Below are 20,330 nucleotides of genomic sequence, written 5' to 3'. Positions count from 1 at the left end.
TCCAATAGGAATAACACATCACTTTGCAAGCCAGCATAATGTGACTTGCAGGCTTGATGTGGCCTGTAAACCAGGAGTTTCAGACCACTGCGTTAAGGTGTAACTTGGCCCTCAAAGAAGGCTTTATGATATATGTAATGTATTGTCATAAGGAGTTACATTCTACACTGGAAAATTTGAAAATAAGGTAGAATACATTTTTTTATTTAATTATATGTTCACTCAACCTAAAATTGTAAGTTGAGTAAACATACAGTTCAACAAATAGTTATAAGGCCCCGGAGTGGTGCAGCGGTCTAAGGATCTGCATCTCAGTGCTAGAAGCGTCACTACAGACCCTGGTTCGATCCCGGGCTGTATCACAACTGGCTGTGATTGGGAGTCCTATAGGGTGGTGCACAATTGGCCCAGCGCTGTCCGGGTTAGGGGAGGGTTTGGTCGGGGTAGGCCGTCATTGTAAAATAAGAATTGGTTCTTAACTGACTTGCCTAGTTAAATAAAGATTAAAGAAAAACTTGAGAACATATGTTGGTTTAGCTATATGCCCAAAGGTTGAGCCAACTCAATCCTATTGCAGCTGGTACAACATTGTCTTTTTTTTTTTACAGTGCAGAGTATGTGCAGGGTGCGCTTCACAACTGTGGTAGCTACTGGGACCAAAATAGCTGAGAAGTTTAGCCTCATGCTTCAACGCTCCTTGTTGTTTCGGGAATTGACCCTACTACTATTTACTTTGCATCTACGTCATCTCGCTGAGCCTACCTTTAAACCTAACCTATGACCTTAACCCATCAGTTTATGTATTACTGCCTCACTGTGGCAAGAAGTGACATCCCAAAAAACTATACAACACAGAAATGGACGCATAGGTCACTTTCTGTCCCTAACACTAAAACTACGACTGAAACAAAATAATATAAAAAGGTAAGATTCATGTAATTTTATAAAACTTAAAATAAAAACGAGTAAATCAGATCTGAAAACGAACAAACTGAATTTCAAATAAAAATGTTAAAACTAGACATGCTGAAGTTGGAAAAATATGTAAACTAGCCATCAACTGGAACCATTGACTTGGGACATCATGCCAGAACAGTGGAAGCTTTGAGGTGTAACAACGAGTAAACGTAATTTCCAGGGGAAATTCAAAGATGATTTCCTCGCATCGATACTTAACAGTAATCGAAATTGTAATTATATTCAATACTTTTTTTTTGGGGGGGTGGGGGGGGAAGAAGGGCGATGTTAATGAACGTGATCATGGTCAAAAGGGAGAAGACTTCCACAGGAAGTCCACGAGTGTCAGTCGGGAAAAAGGGACCGAGGTGGAAGGCGCACCAAAAGGTACACACCCATAGGCTATATCAGAGAATAAAAGTGTCCGCCTTGATTGATCATTGGTCATTAAAGGTGTGTATGTAAGCTGAAGTATGCAAATTGTGTGGAAATGTATAACTAGTTGTCAGCCAAAATCAGCAAGTGTTCTAGACTAGTTCAATTTGTACTCCTTACTTAAAAACCCACTTAGCTAGCTACCTGAACAGATAATGATATCAAAATGAACAGTGCACATGTGCATTGTATGATGTCAATACTAGGCTGATTTCTAGCCATATCTATGTCCAAAAAGAGAACACATTTTACAAGTATCAAACACTGGAGTTACATTCTTAGCTAGCTGATTTATAATGTGGAATATTTTTGTGGTGTTTTTGCATGTCTTATTTTATACACATACTGATTTTTTTTATGAGACGGTATTCATTTCTACAACTACTGCTCTGACCCTCTCTCTGAGGAGGTTCATCAAGAGGATTTTCACTCCCAGACCTCCCCTGGGGCTGACTCAGACACAAGATGACCAGAGAAACACTGAGCCAAACTCAGGCAGGAATGGAGAAGATGCCCAGTATGGAAGGGAAGCTACTGGAGACGTCGACAAGACTACACTGAATACCGGTGGACACGGTCAAGTCCATTAGCCGTATTGTATGGTGCAATTTTATGAAACATATTACTTGAATCAGTCAACTAATGGCATCGTGGTACTACTACCATTTAGCCAACCTTTGAGTGACTTTTTATGATTAAGGATACTCAGGACAATCATTCAAAACACCATTTAAAATTAGTGTTCCTATGCATTTATTGGGGTAAATGCCACCATTAGACCATTAAGGAATACTTTTTTAGGGTGGATACATTGCTGTTAAAGTTATTTAGGTGAAATGGTCATTCATATCCACAATCTCATTCATATATGTAATGCAGTAGTTTGTTTTACATTTATGCCTCAGCAACCACAATGTCCCTCTCTGTTGCAGATGTGGTATTGCTCTCTGAATTTGATCATCAAGAGGAAGTTCACCTTAATCCCCAGATCTTACCTGCATTAGACCCAGAGAAACAAGATGTCCATCCCTCAAACACAGAACCAAACCCAGGCAGGATTGGAGATAATGTCTAGAATGTTGATTCTTTAAATACAGGCCAAAGTTCGGATAGAAGCGCTGCCACCGGAGCAGTGAAGAAGCCCTTCGTTTGCGACTTTTGTGGAAAGTGTTTCAATTGGAGATGTATGCTTAAGCCCACCTTAATTCTCACATCAAACCCTTTAGTTGTCCGCAGTGTGGGAAAGGTTTTAGTACAAAGACAGGGTGTAGTAATCACCTCTTGGTGGTGCTTTCTAAAGAGAAGACCTTCAAATGCGCAGATTGTGGGAAGATGTTTGTGTTTATGAAGTAGTTAGGTCAAACACAGGGAGCTTAACCCAACTCGGAACACCTGCACAACATGTGAAAAAATATTCTGTGGGGAACGTGCGCTAAAAAGGCACAACTTCAGTGATCACCCGGAAAGGGCATACAGCTGCTGTCTAAGACCTTTCAGTCATGGTATCAATGGGATCATCATAAAGCAGAGCACTCGAAGGAGAAGTATTGTGGTGAAACCTGTGGCAAGCTTTTCCTTTCATCCTTATCCAGTCAGAGTGAAACTCCTAAAGCAAGGGCTTATCCCTGTGATGTATGTGGCAAAGGTTTCCGTCTTTCAACCAGTCTCAAAGACCATATGACTTTACAAACTGGACAGAAACCTTTTGTCTGTGGTTTATGGGCAAGAGTTACTGTTGTGCAAGTCAGCTTAAAGCACGTTTGCCCATACCAGAGAGAAACCGTTGTGACATATGCGGCAAGTGTTTTCATCTCGCACAATTTTGAAAGACAAAACCATGCACACTGGACAAGAACCTGTCTGTAATTCATGTGGCATGCTTCAGGGGTGCAAGTGCTCTCAAACGATATATGGCCTCTATCCATACCAGAAAAAGAGACTACCAGTATGTCTGTGATGTTTGTGGCAAACATCTCTCTGATGCAACCAGGCTCAAATGGCACGATCGTACATATTGGTGAACAATCTTTTGCCTGTAATATGTGGTAAAAAGTTCTGTAACCCAGGCAATCTCAAGACACAAGCTTTCTCACACAGGGCAGAAATTGTATGTTTGTACTAGTGGTGGTTAAAGGTTTCACCCAATTAACAATCCTTAAGATACGTCAGCGCAGTCACACTAGTGAAAAGCCTTACGCATGTAATATATGTGGGGAAGGCTTTACCTCGCATCATCGCGTGCCTATGTCAAGAAACACAAGATGATTCACTTGCCCCCTTAACTTCAAAGTCACGTCTGCAGCCACTGTGGTAAAGGCTGCTATTACAAATCTGCTGTATCAGCACATACACATAGGAGAAAAAAAACATTCAACTGTCATATTTGTGATAAAAGTTTCATGATGAAGGCTACATTGTATATCCACATGCCTCAGTCACACAGGCGAGAGACCATTCAACTGTTGCATTTGTGGGAAAGGTTTCACGGTAAAGTGTACTCTTGTAAACCACATGAGCACTCACACGGGATAGACCATATGCTTGTGAAGTGGCAAGAGATTCTCCCAGACAAGTCATTTCGTTTCTCAAGTCAAAAGTGTTTGTGTGCCACAAATGTGGGAATGGCTATGCACGTGCCCGAAACTTCATAGGTGCAAGTTCAACTAGAAAACAGTTATTGGAAAGAATGTACAGGATCACTGAAGAAAACCACTCACATGATCACTCTGTATAATGGGATGGGCTTACTTCATAGATGTTCAGTTTCATTTGATGGAGAGATTATACTTTTAAAGGCACAATAGACTATTATACTCTACTGTTTGGATGTATACTGAACAAAAATATAAAACGCAACATGCAACAATTTCAAAGATTTTACTGAGTTCGAGTTCATATAAGGAAAGCAGTCAATTGAAATAAATTCATTGGGCCCTAATTTATGGATTTCACATGACTGGGAATATAGATATGCATCTGTTGATCACAAATACCTTTAAAAAAAAATGGGCCTCAGGATCTCGTCACGGCAATGTCCATTCAAATTGCCATCGATAAAATGCCATTGTGTTCGTTGTCCGTAGCTTATGCCTGCCCATACCATAACCCCACCGCCACCATGGGGCACTCTGTTCACAATGTTGACATCAGCAAACTGCTCGCATACACGACACCATACCATACACATGGTCTGCGGTTGTGAGGCAAAAAATGACGTTGAAAGCAGCATATGATAGAAAATGTAATGTTAATTTATCTGGCAACAGCTTCGGTGGACATTCCTGCAGTCAGCATGCCAATTGCACGCTCCCTCAACTTGAGACGTCTGTGGCATTGTGTTGTGACAAAACTGCACATCCGAGTGGCCTTTGGTCCCCAGCACAAGGTGCATATGTGTAATGATCATTCTGTTTAATCAGCTTCTTGATATGACATAGCTGTCAGGTGGATGGATTTTCTTGGCAAAGAAATGTACACTAACGGATGTAAACAGATTTGTGCACAAAATTTGAGAGAAATAAGCTTTTGAAACATGGGACAAACCCAATTTTTGTTCAGTGAAGATGTAGTTGTTTTGTCTTCAATTGATAGATAAGATATTTGGTAAAAGTTTATTGAATCAACGGGAAAAGTCAATACTCCTAACAAGTTTTAATTGGAATTTTGCCTTGAGTGAGCAATAGTTTTGTTGCGTGGTGTTCTGATTGCATTCAATTAATTAATATTACACCCAATAGACGAGGGAGACTTTTTGAGTTTTGCCTGGCTGATCTGTGGTGGTTATAATTCAACACTGCCAGCAATAAAGGTCTAGCCTCGTGAGGATAGGAAGTAAATACTAACACGTATCTACTTGCGTTGCCAACACAGTGCTGTGGTGATGGAATAAATACAAAACATAAAAATTAAATCCCCTTTACATTACTACAGAGACCATCTTTTCACACATCAACACTTGCTTTAGGGCCTAATGTTACAAAACACTTCTTATTCGTATCCCTTGAAGCACGTGTCAAACTCATTCCACTGAGGGCCGAGTGTCTGCGGGTTTTCGCTCCTCGTACTTGGTTGTTGAATTAAGTTCACTAATTAGTAAGGAACTCACCTGATTTTATAGGTCTTAATTGAAAGGAAAAGTCCAAATCCAGCAGACACTAGGCCCTTCATGGAATGACTTACCGCCCTGCCTTGAAGTTTCTGCGTGGTCAATCCGACTTCTGCAGTGGCCGCACAGCATTTACTTGTGATTCGGCCTCTGAGAAGTCAAGGCATTCATTCTTCTTCGCAGAGCTGTTGTGAAGGAAGATGTCATGGAAGTGAGTTTGTTTGTACAGGACCTCACGCCCCAACCTACCGTCAACAAATCATGTCAATGCGGAGCTATATGGAGCCCTCCGCATTGTTACAAAATTTGCAAGGCGCTTGGCGATGCAGTACAGAGCTCGATTTGTCCTCTGCAAACCTCCAGAAACACCTCAATTGTGCCACACCCTCCTTACAGAGTCTCTGGACCATATTGCTAGATAAAGCATAAATTGATTTAATAGGCAAGTAATTTCAGAACTGACCATGACCATGACTAAAGACTAAAGACTGGAATGGAATGAAATATGAAGGTCACAGAGTGATTTGCCCGTGGACCAGATGCTTGAATATCTAAATCCACTAATGTCTGGAATATCTTTGTTTCATTCAGGAAATGGTCCTCTACAAGCTGGAATGTTGACTAAAATTACATTTGAACCTACTCTACCAGTTACCTGCCTGGTTGGTCCTTATGTGGGCAGAAATTTGACAATATATCCACCGGAAAGTATTATTAAACCAACAATTCAAAGTGCTGGTTGTGTGTTCAGATTTCTATTTCAAAACCATGTAAATGTGAGCTTGGTGAGTATGCATGCTGCGTCTCGTGAATGTATTCATGTTGTGTGCGCACGCTTCATGTGATAGAAATCTGAACACACTACCATTGCTTTTCCAGTGAGACTTACCCCCACATCAGTGGGCTGCCAGTGTTTTATGTTAATTTAGGCTCTGTGACACTAAAGACTTGTGGCAAGCAGAATCAACAACCTCTATCATTCAAGACAGTTGCTTTGTGAGGTGTTTGTAAAGTTCACAGATAGCCATATGTAAATGCAAGCTGAAAAGTAACCAGGGCCTTGCCTTAGCTCCAAGTTATGCTGCATTTCAAGGATTTACCCCAGTGTTTTACCCAAAAGGCTCAGACTTGTCTGTTTCCATCTACACGGGCCGGCATCCGTGTCTCACTGGGCCATGGCTCCGGCAGATCTGCTCTAAGTTGGAGCCAAGGCAAGGCCCTGGGTACTTTTCAGCTGGCAATTACAAGACAATAGGAACACCAATTACACTAGAGCGGCCCACAAAAATACTCAAATAGTCTGATTATTTCACAGAGCAATTTTTTTATTATTATTAAAGGTGCAATATGCAGAAGTCGCTACGTACAGTTTAAGTCGGAAGTTTACATACACTTAGGTTGGAGTCATTAAAACTTGTTTTTCAACCACTCCACAAATGTCTTGTTAAAATATATTTTGATAAGTTGGTTAGGACATCTACTTTGTGCATGACACAAGTCATTTTTCCAACAATTGTTTACAGACAGATTATTTCACTTATTCACTGTTTTACAATTCCAGTAGGTCAGAAGTTTACTTACACTAAGTTGACTGTGCCTTTTAAACCGCTTGGAAAATTCCAGAAAATGATGTTCTGGCTTTAGAAGCTTCTAATAGGCAATTGGAGGTGTACCTGTGGATGTTTTTTCAAGGCCTACCTTCAAACTCAGTGCCTCTTTGCTTGACATCATGGGGAAATCAGCCAAGACCTCAGAAAATAAATTGTAGACCTCCACACGTCTGGTTCATCCTTGGGAGCAATTTCCAAATGCCTGAAGGTACCACATTCATCTGTACAAACAATAGTACGCAAGTATAAACACCATGGGACCACGCATCCGACATACCGCTCAGGAAGGAGATGCGCTCTGTCTCCTAGAGATGAACGTACTTTGGTGCGAAAAGTGCAAATCAATCCCAGAACAACAGCAAAGGACCTTGTGAAGATGCTGGAGGAAAAGGGTACAAAAGTATCTATATCCACAGTAAAACGAGTCCTATATCGACATAACCTGAAAGGCCACACAGCAAGTAAGAAGCCACTGCTCCAAAACCGGCATGAAAAAGCCAGACTATGTTTTGCAACTGCGCATGGGGACAAAGATCATACTTTTTGGAGAAATGTCCTCTGGTCTGATGAAACAAAAATAGGAACTGTTTGGCCATAATGATCATCGTTATGTTTGGAGGAAAAAGGGGGACGCTTGCAAGCTGAAGAACACCATCCCAAACGTGAAGCACGGGGGTGGTAGCATCATGTTGTGGGGGTGCTTGCTGCAGGAGGAACTGGTGCACTTCACAAAATAGATGGCATCATGAGGCAGGAAAATTATGTGGATATAAAAAGTTCTGGGACACAGTAAAGTCCATGGAGAATAAGAGCACCTCCTCCCAGCTGCCCACTGCTCTGAGGCTAGGAAACACTGTTACCACCGATAAATCCACTATAATTGAGAATTTCAATAAGCATTTCTCTACGGCTGGCCATGCTTTCCACCTGGCTACCCCTACCCCGGTCAACTGCCCGGCAACCTCCACAGCAACCCGCCAAAGCCCCCACCATTTCTCCTTAACCCAAATCCAGATAGGTGATGTTCTGAAAGAGCTGCAAAATCTGGACCCATACAAATCAGCTGGGCTAGACAATCTGGACCCTCTCTTTCTAAACTTATCTGACGAAATTGTTGCAACCCCTATTACTAGCCTGTTCAACCTCTCTTTCGTATCGTCTGAGATTCCCAAAGATTGGAAATCTGCAGCGGTCATCCCCCTCTTCAAAGGGGGTGACAATCTAGACCCAAACTGCTACAGACCTATATCTATCCTACCCTGTCTTTCTAAGGTCTTCGAAAGCCAAGTTAACAAACAGATTACCGACCATTTTGAATCCCACCGTACCTTCTCCGCTATGCAATCTGGTTTCAGAGCTGGTCATGGGTGCACCTCAGCCACGTTCAAGGTCCTGAACGTCATCATAACCGCCATCGATAAGAGACATTACTGTGCAGCCGTATTCATCGACCTGGGCAAGGCTTTCGACTCTGTCAATCACCACATTTTTATTGGCAGACTCGACAGCCTTGGTTTCTCAAATGATTGCCTCGCCTGGTTTACCAACTACTTCTCAGATAGAGTTCAGTGTGTCAAATCGGAGGGCCTGTTGTCCGGACCTCTGGCAGTCTCTATGGGTGTGTCACAGGGTTCAATTCTCGGGCCGAATCTCTTCTCTGTATTCATCAATGATGTTGCTCTTGCTGCTGGTGATTCTCTGATCCACCTCTACGCAGACGACACCATTCTGTATACTTCTGGCCCCTCTTTGGACACTGTGTTAACTAACCTCCAGACGAGCTTCAATGCCATACAACTCTCCTTCCATGCCCTCCAACTGCTGTTAAACGCAAGTAAAACTAAATGCATGCTATTCAATCGATCACTGCCCGCACCTGCTCGTCCGTCCAGCATCACTACTCTGGACGGCTCTGAATACGTGGACAACTACAAATACCTGGGTGTCTGGTTAGACTGTAAACTCTCCTTCCAGACTCACATTAAGCATCTCCAATCCAAAATTCACTCTAGAATCGGCTTCCTATATCGCAACAAAGCATCCTTCACTCATGCTGCCAAACATACCTTCGTAAAACTGACCATCCTACCGATCCTCGACTTCGGTGATGTCATCTATAAAATAGCCACCAACATTCTACTCAACAAACTGGATGCAGTCTATCACAGTGCCATCCGTTTTGTCACCAAAGCCCCATACACTACCCACCCTTGCTACCTGTACGCTCTTGTTGGTTGGCCCTCGCTTCATACTCGTCGCCAAACCCACTGGCTACAGGTTATCTACAAGTCTCTGCCAGGTAGACTTGCCTTATCTCAGCTCACTGGTCACCATAGCAGCACCCACTCGTAGCACGCACTCCAGCAGGTATATCTCACTGGTCACCCCCAAAGCCAATTCCTTCTCAGGTCGTCTTTCCTTCCAGTTCTCTGCTGCCAATGACTGGAAGGAACTGCAAAAATCTCTGAAGCTGGAGACTCATATCTCCCTCATTAGCTTTAAGCACCAGCTGTCAGAGCAGCTCACAGATCTTAGCCATCTGTAAACAGCCCATCTATCTACCTACCTCATCCGCATACTGTATTTATTTATTTATCTTGCTCCTTTGCACCCCAGTATCTCTACTTGCACATTCATCTTCTGCACATCTACCATTCCAGTGTTTAATTGCTATATTGTAATTACTTCGCCACCATAGCCTATTTATTGCCTTAACTTACCTCATTTGTACTCACTGTATATAGACTTTTTGTTTTCTTTTGTTCTACTGTATTATTGACTGTATGTTTTGTTTATTCCATGTGTAACTCTGTGTTGTTGTATGTGTCGAATTGCTATGCTTTATCTTGGCCAGGTCGCAGTTGCAAATGAGAACTTGTTCTCAACTAGCCTACCTGGTTAAATAAAGGTGAAATAAAATAATAAAAAATCTGTGACAGCCAAAAAGTCAGATTGGTTTAACAACTGCAAGGCACAGTGCAACATGGCAGTGTTGCCATTGTTTATATAAGTTTTTCTTTGTAATTTCGAACTAAGCATGTCTCACAAACTGTAAATATGTGTGTACATTGTACTATCAATTGGGGAGAGCCTCATATCACATTCATTTCTGTATCCACTGTATACATATGAATCGTGGCAAAGTTGCTTTCTCTTTCAGTCACATCTTTGGTCCTATTCGCGTGGGTCAAACAAAAACACTTAATGATTGGTTAACAATAGTGCCTTCCACAATGCAGGTGATGGCTGTAAATTGCAGCTGGTGAGGAGCAATTGCGAAAAAAATGCAGTTGAAACTTTGATGACACGGTTGTTGTAAAGTTCATGCAGTCGTCATGTAGTCGCAAGTCGGACCGTTTTTATCCACAGAATGCGACACACTTCGCAAGGTGGTGACCAGCGATAGTCACCAACTTGACAAAAGTGATCCGTTCGAACGCGCCCAATAAATATTGTATGGCTGTGATGATGATGATGATGGTGATGATGTTAAAAGGGGTGTGTCCTTAACCTCATGAATAATATTGTAATATTATGGGTTGAATATAAATTATCCGCCATTTTGGACGAACCGCATGCTCAAATATGCATGCGAGTTTGTCCGAATTTCAGCCAGGGGGAATAGTCGTGATTTAATCACGGGTCAATATGTTTGTTCTTGAGTTCTTCGGCTCGTAAAAAAGGTCAATAGATTTAGAGGTGTAGTCCAGATTGTATTCCAGTAGATTTTTTTTGAAAATTACATTCTCAACATGAAGGGAATTGTTGAAGAGCCCATCGACACCGAAAGTGCTGGTTTTGGGTGCGCCGTGACAAACCGCTTTGGTCAGCTTTTAGACGACGAGGCCGACCCGTTCGACATCATTCGCGAGGCTCAGGCGGAGAAGCAGAAGAAAAAGAAGAAAGATGAGCCTAAAAAAACTGCCACTGCAGATAAACTTGTGAAGAAGGACTCTCAAAAGGACAGGAGAACCCCATTGAGTGCTGGGGAATGCGACAATGCACACGTTAAAACTTTACAGGGTAAGTCGATGCGATGGGTGAAGGCCTAGCTAGTTAACTGAAAGTTGAACAGTTTCTTGAAGTAAAGATTGACAGCACGTGTCGGGTGTAGTTAGCTAGTTAAACTTACACAATTGCGGCGTGACGAACTTTGCTTGCTAGTGAAGTTACACTAATAAGAGGCTCCTGCAGTTTGTCCTTCGCGTGTTCCATGTAACGTGTTTACGGAAGGAACTCTGTGGGATTGTGGACTTTGGGTTTTAGATGCTTTGGGTTTTAGATGCTGTAGCTAGCCAAGAATGTAACGTTAACTACTGTAGATAGTAGCCAAGTTCGGTGCAACATGGGTTCTCTAGCTAGTTATTTTTACTTGAATCAGTGCTACTTTCGTGGAATTGCTAGCAATTTAGTTATCAATCAACTAGGCTGCGGCTAAATCGATCACATGCAAGCTAGTTCTCGCTAACGGTAGTTGTCGTTACAGAACAGGCCTTTGAAGGTATCTAGCTAGCTAGTAGACCTGCCACGGTAGTCAGCTAGCTAACGATGGCTTACACCTGGATTAGGGTTATTTACACTGAACAAAAATGTACGCAACATGTAAAGTGTTGAAATAACATGACCTGAAATAAAAATGTACTTACCTTTTCCATACGCACAAAATTAGACCAGAGCCCATTTTGTGCGCAACTTTTTGTTTATCCCTTTTAGTGAGAATTTCTCTTTTGCCAAAATAATCCATCCGCTTGACAGGTGGCATGTCAAGAAACTGATTAAACAGCATGATCATTACACAGGTGCATCTTGTGCTGGGGACAAAACTGTTTTCATAATGTGACGTTTTGTCATGACACAGATGTCTCCAACTTGAGGGAGAGTACAATTGGCATGCTGACTGCAGGAATGTCCACCAGAACTGTTTCCAGATAGAGAAATTAACTTTAAATTATCATAAGCTGCCCCCACATCATTTTAGAGAATTTGGCAGTATGTCCATCCGGCCTCACAAACGAGGACTGTAACCACACTAGTTCAAGACCTCCACATCCAGCTTCTGCACCAGCAGGATTGTGGGGCCGGTGTGTATTTCTGTGGTGTAATAAAGCCCTTTTTGTGGGAGAAACTCATTCTGGTTGGCTGGGCTACAAAGTGGTTTGGCCTCTGCCCACCACCCCTGCCCAGTCATGTGAAATCCATAGAATAGGGCCCAATGAATTTGTTTAACATGACTGGTTTCCGTGTATGAACTGTAGCTTAGTAAAACATTTTGAAATTGTTTTTTTTCTTCTTCAGTATAGCTACCCATTAAACAGTAGAAACAAGCAAGCTGTGGCCTTGTTATAATACCTAAGAGGTATAGTTATCAGCTAGCTAGCTCTTGGTTAAATTTTAGGTAATTGGATCCTCTCTGGATTAGTTGGCTGGTCTACTGGTTTTGTGTGTGTGTGTGTGTGGTGCTGGTTGCATAATGTGTCATCTACATTAAGCTTTAATTTATGTGCAGGTCCGAAATATCCTCAAGGTGCACCTGGCCATGTAGAGGAGCGACGGGTTGGCTTCCGGGATCGAAGGCAGAACGACAGTGAAGCACCCCTAGGATACTCTATTGAAAGGTAGTTATACACGAGCTGGGCATTTTTTCTGGTTTCACATATTAAACGGGACACTGGCTATTCAAGGATTCCCATGTGTAATTTCCTTCAGTTTATTTTCTATGCTGACACTGCTTTGCAGATCTGAGAACTGGGTACTTGTATGCAAGTTCAAACCCCACCTGGCCCAACAGCACCCTTGGTGGAGCAGTCATGCTCCTTACCCCATTCTAGTCTTCTCAGATCAGCTAGGATAGAACAAAGGCTTATCGTTGGTCTAGAGTATGTGTTTTCACTTGGCCACAAGGACTGTAATAACTACTCACTCTACCCCAACAGGCCTGTGGATCAGGGTGAGCGTCCTGGAAGGGGCCGAGGTGGAGGCCGTGGAAGAGGAATGCGTGGCGGGGGCAACATAAGATCCACAGATGGCTTTGACCAGAGAGGCAAGAGGGAGTTTGAGCGCCACAGTGGTAGTGATAGAACGTAAGAACAATACTCCTCATGTAACCCTTATCAATTTTGCCGTGAAGTAGAGGTTGGTGACGTTAGAGCATTTGCCTGTTGCAGTGGTGTGCGGTCAGAGGAGAAGCGAGGGGGCAGTGGTCCACGTAACTGGGGCTCTATGAGGGACCACATAAGGTGAGTATGCACACTAGGACTGTTGGTGCTTTGTAAACTACAGGTGTAGATGAACAGTAGGGATAAAGTGACTAGGCAACAGGAAAGATAATAAACAGTAGAGTCGAGAGTTAGTGCAAAAAGGGTCAATGCAGGTAACAAAGCTAGTCTTATGGTTTGGGGGTAGAAGCTATTCAGGGTCCTGTTGGTTCCAGACTTGCATCGGTACTGCATGTCGTGCGGTAACAACAGTCAGTCTGACTTGGGAGGCTGGAGTCTGACAATTTTTAGGGCCTTTGACACAGCCTGGTGTAGGCCGTACACACTACCCTCTGTAGCGCCTTGCTTTTGCTCAGTGCAGTGTTTAACTAGCTATAGGTGAGCTCTGCTATAATTGGGGGAGTAGCCTCTGAAGCCCAGGCATTTCACATTCTGTTCGAAAGCCTGGGGAAGTTCTCCTCAGGAAGACTATAAAAAGGGGTGGATTACAGTAGGGTAGGGATGCATGATATATTGGTGAATATATCGGAATCGGCCGATTATTAGCTAAAAATGGCAATATTGGTATCGGTAGATGTCTAGTTTAACGCCAATGTTAAAAACTGATGTCAAAGCTACCGTGTGTACTTGTATAATGTAGGTACATGATGTAATAACGGCACGTAAAATTGTTCACTACATGTGCAACAGCATTCCTAACAGCCCACACAATGTTTGCTGTGTGGATCGAGCAGTCAACAAGTCGAGCAGTCATTTGAAAGAGTAAGAACATTTCAGCGAGACAACTCCAAGGCGAAATCCAATAAGAACTGTCTTGTAAATTAGGGTTATTTTAAATGACACCTAGCTGTATATACTGCTCAAAAAAATAAAGGGAAGACTTAAACAACACACCCTAGATCTGAATGAAAGAAATAATCTTATTAAATACTTTTTTCTTTACATAGTTGAATGTGCTGACAACAAAATCACACAAAAATAATCAATGGAAATCCAATTTAGCAACCCATGGAGGTCTGGATTTGGAGTCACACTCAAAATTAAAGTGGAAAACCACACTACAGGCTGATCCAACTTTGATGAAATGTCCTTAAAACAAGTCAAAATGAGGCTCAGTAGTGTGTGTGGCCTCCACGTGCCTGTATGACCTCCCTACAACTCCTGGGCATGCTCCTGATGAGGTGGCAGATGGTCTCCTGAGGGATCTCCTCCCAGACCTGGACTAAAGCATCCGCCAACTCCTGGACAGTCTGTGGTGCAACGTGGCGTTGGTGGATGGAGCGAGACATGATGTCCCAGATGTGCTCAGTTGGATTCAGGTCTGGGGAACGGGCGGGCCAGTCCATAGCATCAATGCCTTCCTTTTGCAGGAACTGCTGACACACTCCAGCCACATGAGGTCTAGCATTGTCTTGCATTAGGAGGAACCCAGGGCCAACCGCACCAGCATATGGTCTCACAAGGGGTCTGAAGATCTCATCTCGGTACCTAATGGCAGTCAGGCTACCTCTGGCGAGCACATGGAGGGCTGTGCGGCCCCCCAAAGAAATGCCACCCCACACCATGACTGACCCACCACCAAACCGGTCATGCTGGAGGATGTTGCAGGCAGCAGAGCGTACTCCACGGCGTCTCCAGACTCTGTCACGTGCTCAGTGTGAACCTGCTTTCATCTGTAAAGAGCACAGGGCGCCAGTGGCGAATTTGCCAATCTTGGTGTTCTCTGGCAAATGCCAAACGTCCTGCACGGTGTTGGGCTGTAAGCACAACCCCCACCTGTGGACGTCGGGCCCTCATGCCAACCTCATGGAGTCTGTTTCTGACTGTTTGAGCAGACACATGCACATTTGTGGCCTGCTGGAGGTCATTTTGCAGGGCTCTGGCAGTGCTTCTCCTGCTCCTCCTTGCACAAAGGCGGAGGTAGCGGTCCTGCTGCTGGGTTGTTGCCCTCCCACGGCCTCCTCCACGTCTCCTGATGTACTGGCCTGTCTCCTGGTAGCGCCTCCATGCTCTGGACACTACGCTGACAGACACAGCAAACCTTCTTGCCACAGCTCGCATTGATGTGCCATCCTGGATGAGCTGCACTACCTGAGCCACTTGTGGGGGTTGTAGACTCCGTCTCATGCTACCACTAGAGTGAAAGCACCGCCAGCATTCAAAAGTGACCAAAACATCAGCCAGGAAGCATAGGAACTGAGAAGTGGTCTGTGGTCACCACCTGCAGAACCACTCCTTTATTGGGGGTGTCTTGCTAATTGCCTATAATTTCCACCTGTTGTTTATTCCATTTGCACAACAGCATGTGACATTTATTGTCAATCAGTGTTGCTTCCTAAGTGGACAGTTTGATTTCACAGAATTGTGATTGACTTGGAGTTACATTGTGTTATTTAAGTGTTCCCTTTATTTTTTTGAGCAGTGTAGTTAGCTAGCTACTTAAACAGATTATGATTAGTGTTATTTGACGCATCTTTTTTGACACGCAAAGACCCAAACGGCATTCCATAGAAATCCTGGTTGAGAATGAAACGGCTGAACAAATGAACAACAAAATAGCACAGCAGGTAAGTGAAAGAAATTAGTTTTGATTTTTTTACTGGTAATGGGGACATGCGTAAATGCCAACAAAATAACTTTTTGGTCAGTGTGGTGTGTAACCTTTATTTAACTAGGCAAGTCAGTTTAGAACAAATTCTTATTTACAATAACTGCCCGCGGATGATGCTGGGCCAATTGTGCACTGCCTTATGGGACTCCCAATCACGGCCGGATGTGATAACTGGATTCCAACCAGGGACTGTAGTGACGCCTCTTGCATTGAGATGCAGTACCTTAGACCACTGCGTCCGTGTGTGTTTTAACTACTAGAATGCTTAAGGCCGCAACAATTAAATATTGGTTCTTGCATCCCTTTTTTTTTTTTTTTTTTTTTTTTTTTTTTTTTTGTCAAGGAAAATATCAGTATTGCCAAAGATGTCATCGGTGCATCACTAATCTAGGGCAGTGGTTCCCAGATGGGGGCACGCCCCCTATGAGGGGGTTGTGGGGCCCCCCCCAAAAGTCAGTCCGGCTTTCAACTTACTTTTGAAAGTTGTAATAGTAGAATGCACAAGGTTGGAAGGGGGGCCTGAGTGAGAAAGTTTGGGAACTCCTGGTCTAGGAGGATGCTAGTGACTTGTTGCCACTTATAAAACCAATCAAATATTTCACCGTGGCTGACGGTCCAGACGTTTTCAGAAAAACATTTCTGACTTGCAACAAGCTAGCTAACATAAGTTGCCAAATTAACGCCACAGGCTACTTAAATGTTGTCTAATTTGGTCGAAATAGAGACGCGGACATATTGAGGAAGAAGGATAAAATAAGAAAATACCCCTCCTGAGAGGAACATGATTTCGACTCGGACCCAATCAAATGCAAGCGTTAGCAGCCAGTGCTCCCATCCGAACACCTAATCAGATACTGAAGTTTCCCACACTTCCAATAGTAGCCAACAAGATGAGATTTGGAAGGATGGAGCAATGTTGTGACTTGTATCTAGAAAAAATATAAATTAAAGCTGATGTATTCCTTTTTAATCTGAATTTAAAAAGCCCTCATTGAGTGGTGTAACAATCAATGTGTCAAGTGTTTGTCGTCTGAGAATTGTCTTGCATGATTGTTACCGTAGTTATACTGATGCTTTTTTTTTTTTAGTGCGGCGGCTGATGGGGCTGCGACTGAGGAGGGAGGTGACGGAGATGAGGTGGCAGAGACTGGTGCAAATCTGTGAGTGACAAATGGTTCACCAGCACAGCACCACGATTTAATCAGACTGTGAGACCATGCAAACAGTATACATGTATAGCTTAATTCTTTCTGCAATACTCACTAGATTTCTTTTTTTTTTTTTAGACGAGGTTATACATGCTCTGACATTACCATTTTTAAATACTCACAATTCACTCTAGTTATAGAATGAGTTTTGGAGTGTTGGATTTTCCTATGCCATAGTAACCTGTTGATTCTCTGCAGCGCCCCTGAGAATGAAGGCGAGGGGGAATCAGTGGTGGGGGTTGCTGTGGAGATGTCTCTGGATGAGTGGAAAGCGCTGCAAGAACAGAACCGGCCCAAGAAGGAGTTCAACCTGCGCAAGGCTGATACCATTGTGCCCTCTGACTCAGTGGTCATCCACAAGTCCAAGAAACAGGTTGAGGTGAGCAATCCTGGTAAAATGCTGCAAATACAGGCTGCTTAGTCACTCTTCTTCCTGTTTGGTACCTCTCATTGAATCACAGCTAAGGTTGCAAAAGGGAGAGTGTATTACCGGTGAATACTACCAGTATTTTGGGAACTTGAATATATTTTTTAAATAGAATGACAATGCTGTATAACATTATCCTAAATATAACCAATTAAGTGAATACTGTTTGTATAATATGAGGGTTTTGGCATGCAATATTGAAGGATATTTTTACAGTTATTTATTTTTCAATGTCCTTGTTGTAAATGTTTTGGTGCCAACTGATGGCAGTAAATACTTGGAAGACTTAATTGAAAATTAATCCACTAGAAACTTATGGACACGGGTATATTTTTTTGAATAGGATACAAATTTTAAGTGTAAATGACAGGTTACCATAGATGACCTATTTAATGATTAAAATTCCAGTAACTTTGTTAAATTACTAGTAGTTTTACAACCCTAATCACAGCGTACTGATTTCGCGAAGTGTTTTTGTCTGCGTTGCCTGGGTTCTGTGAATCAGCAGGAGCAGGTTGAGGAGGAGGATGACGATGATGCATCTCTCCGTCGCCCCGCCAATGACATCACCGCCAAGCTGAAGATTGACTTTGGCAGCCTGGGACGACCCTCACGGGGGACCAGAGGAAGAGGGGGGCGTGGACGAGGTGGCCCAGCCGTGCGGCCAGAGACCGTTTCTCCTCAGAAGCTTTCTGAAAAGGTATGTCTGGTTGACTGGGTCCTGTTGGCTGTACATGAAGGGTTTCAAACCACAGTAGAGGGCAGCAAAGTGTCTTCTTTAATCCATAGTGCCTCATGCATTTGTGAATTGCACTACAATTGCCTGCTGGGCTTTGTTCTTTAACCATGTCTTGATGCAGGCATCCCACTAAGTTGACTCTGATTCTCCCCAGGCTCGGGTCCAGCAGGGACAGGCACCAAACCCTGATGACCCAGAGGACTTCCCTGCCCTGGCCTAAAGGAAGGGACCAGCATTAGACCAGAGCCCAGTCCATTGGTGGCCCTTCACCTGTACTGTGCCTTAGTGGAATGAGCTGCACTTCCCAAGCGAAGCAAAGAAAACTGGTTTGCGTGTATACATCCCAAAGAACTGTATATAAATTAGAGTTCAGATGAATGGCCTTTTATTGTAATGGGAAATATGAATACTTGACCTGTTTATAATAATAAATGCACTGTTGCCATTGACACGTCTGGTATAGGATACAGTTTGTACAACCTTGTGAATATATACATGGTGATGGACCCCTTGTTTGCTCCAGTGAAAGTGTATCAATTTAATTTGAGCACATGAATTACTGTAGTTGATGGCCATTTGTGCTCATGCCTAGACCTGCAGCGTGCCTTTATCAGCCACAAGGGGGAGTCGAGACCATTTGTCCTCACAAACCATCTCAAATTAGCCTCACGCCATCGAACAACCGCTCATCCAAATAAGAAACGAATGTAAAACTGCATGCGATACTTGGCCCATTAGAGTAAATTGTTTGGTGTATTCATCTTTATTGTAGAATGTGTTATAGGCTATAGAAATGCTTTGCAGGACATGTAAACATTATCTGCGTACGTTTCCATTCTGTAAAAGTAGTGTCAGTAACTGAGCTCTCCCCCTGCTGTTCACTAGTAATGAACTTCAATCCATGGAGCTTCCTGTCATTAAAGGCCTTTCATAGCGCCAGTGCCCCAGCCAGCTTCACCTTTTTCTCCTGTGAAACTAAGCTGGTCGCTCACTTTTAATGCCACTTTAATGAATTTTGTTCAACCGTTTGTTGATGCTCAAGAATTTGGTGTGTTCACACTTTGTCCCCTAGTGAGGGTGGTCAGTTCTAAGTTCCTACTTTCCTTTGTTCTTACTGGGCTTAACAATTAGAATCAGTTGGTCGGGGAGCAACACTCATTGGTCTGCTCATCAGTTAAGCTATTCACTGAAAATAGTCTGACCTGTCTGATTTCTTATGGAAATCTTTTTTTATTAAAGAGACGGGCTACATGAGGTATGCTTCTTGGTGGTCATACTGAGGCCCAATGAGACGATGGGAGCGGGAGAACCAATCCCCATGCAAGAGATATTGGCTAATGGGTAGATGGATGGCCAGGGCCTCTGGTAGAGGAGCTGAGCTCTAAATCAATGTGTCATCTGATCAGCATGTTGATCAATCAGCCATCCACACTGACCTTGGCTATACACCATTAATTACACTCTGTAGCGCGCTGTCTTACATCTGGACTCGTCAATCAACTCGCAGAGGTGTGTTTAAACAGCAAGTTGACTTAAGTAAAAACAAAATCTAGTAGCACAGCTGAAGGTGATTTGTATGTAGGCATTCCGGAAAATATAAACTGGTGACGTTTTGAACCAATGTGCAGACATCTTTCTTCCTTGGGTTCTCTGAAAGGAGTGCTCATTATATTGATTGGCAGGTAAGGTCAGTGGGGGGTTGATATAGGTAATAATGGAAATACTTATGTTAATGAGCTATACAAAGTATATTGAAAGCATGTGCTTCCACACAGGTGTGGTTCCTGAGTTAATTAAGCAATTATGCTAAGGGTCATATATAACAATGCTGGGCAGACCATTATTTTGGCTTCCTTGGCTATTCCCCCATAGGATGAAAATGCCCCCATCTACAGGGCTCGAGTGGTCCCTGACTGGTTTGATGAGCAAGGAAAAATGTAAACCATATGCCATGGCCATCTCAGTCACCAAATCTCAACCCAATTGAACATTTGTGGGAGATTCCGGAGCGATGACAGACAGT

General features: G+C 43.2%; 1 protein-coding gene, 1 long non-coding RNA gene and 1 pseudogene across 4 annotated transcripts; all 3 read left to right on the top strand.

The window, feature by feature from the left end:
* Positions 1 to 2,305: 2,305 nt before the first annotated feature.
* LOC115202598 (gastrula zinc finger protein XlCGF7.1-like) lies at positions 2,306 to 3,349 on the top strand (annotated as a pseudogene).
* Positions 3,350 to 10,655: 7,306 nt separating this feature from the next.
* On the top strand, positions 10,656 to 18,771 carry LOC115204036 (intracellular hyaluronan-binding protein 4). 3 transcript variants are annotated; one of them, XM_029769273.1, is made up of 8 exons: positions 10,656 to 11,130; positions 12,614 to 12,722; positions 13,041 to 13,187; positions 13,272 to 13,343; positions 17,022 to 17,093; positions 17,340 to 17,520; positions 18,077 to 18,268; positions 18,462 to 18,771. In XM_029769273.1, the coding sequence occupies exons 1-8, from the start codon at positions 10,860 to 10,862 to the stop codon at positions 18,525 to 18,527; spliced, it is 1,110 nt and encodes a 369-aa protein (XP_029625133.1). In that variant the 5' UTR covers positions 10,656 to 10,859; the 3' UTR covers positions 18,528 to 18,771. The 3 variants fall into 3 exon arrangements, with proteins under 3 accessions (XP_029625133.1, XP_029625132.1, XP_029625131.1); XM_029769272.1 differs by having other exon boundaries at positions 18,074 to 18,268; XM_029769271.1 differs by having other exon boundaries at positions 18,038 to 18,268.
* Positions 16,083 to 16,865, top strand: LOC115204037 (uncharacterized). Its single transcript, XR_003880297.1, has 2 exons — positions 16,083 to 16,645; positions 16,753 to 16,865. It is a non-coding gene; the product is annotated as an uncharacterized LOC115204037 (long non-coding RNA).
* Positions 18,772 to 20,330: the final 1,559 nt, after the last annotated feature.

The sequence above is a fragment of the Salmo trutta genome, chromosome 12 (assembly GCF_901001165.1).
Source record: "Salmo trutta chromosome 12, fSalTru1.1, whole genome shotgun sequence".
NCBI lineage: Eukaryota > Metazoa > Chordata > Actinopteri > Salmoniformes > Salmonidae > Salmo > Salmo trutta.
This window is presented reverse-complemented; position numbering and strand designations above follow the sequence as displayed.

What these genes read in the sequence shown, in the direction of transcription:
- LOC115204036 (XM_029769271.1), top strand. Translation starts at nt 10,860, where the DNA reads ATGAAGGGAATTGTTGAAGAGCCCATCGACACCGAAAGTGCTGGTTTT. An exon ending in ACACGTTAAAACTTTACAGG is followed by an intron (nt 11,131 to 12,613) that starts GTAAGTCGATGC and finishes ATTTATGTGCAG; the next exon opens with GTCCGAAATATCCTCAAGGT. An exon ending in TCTATGAGGGACCACATAAG is followed by an intron (nt 13,344 to 17,021) that starts GTGAGTATGCAC and finishes TTTTTTTTTTAG; the next exon opens with TGCGGCGGCTGATGGGGCTG.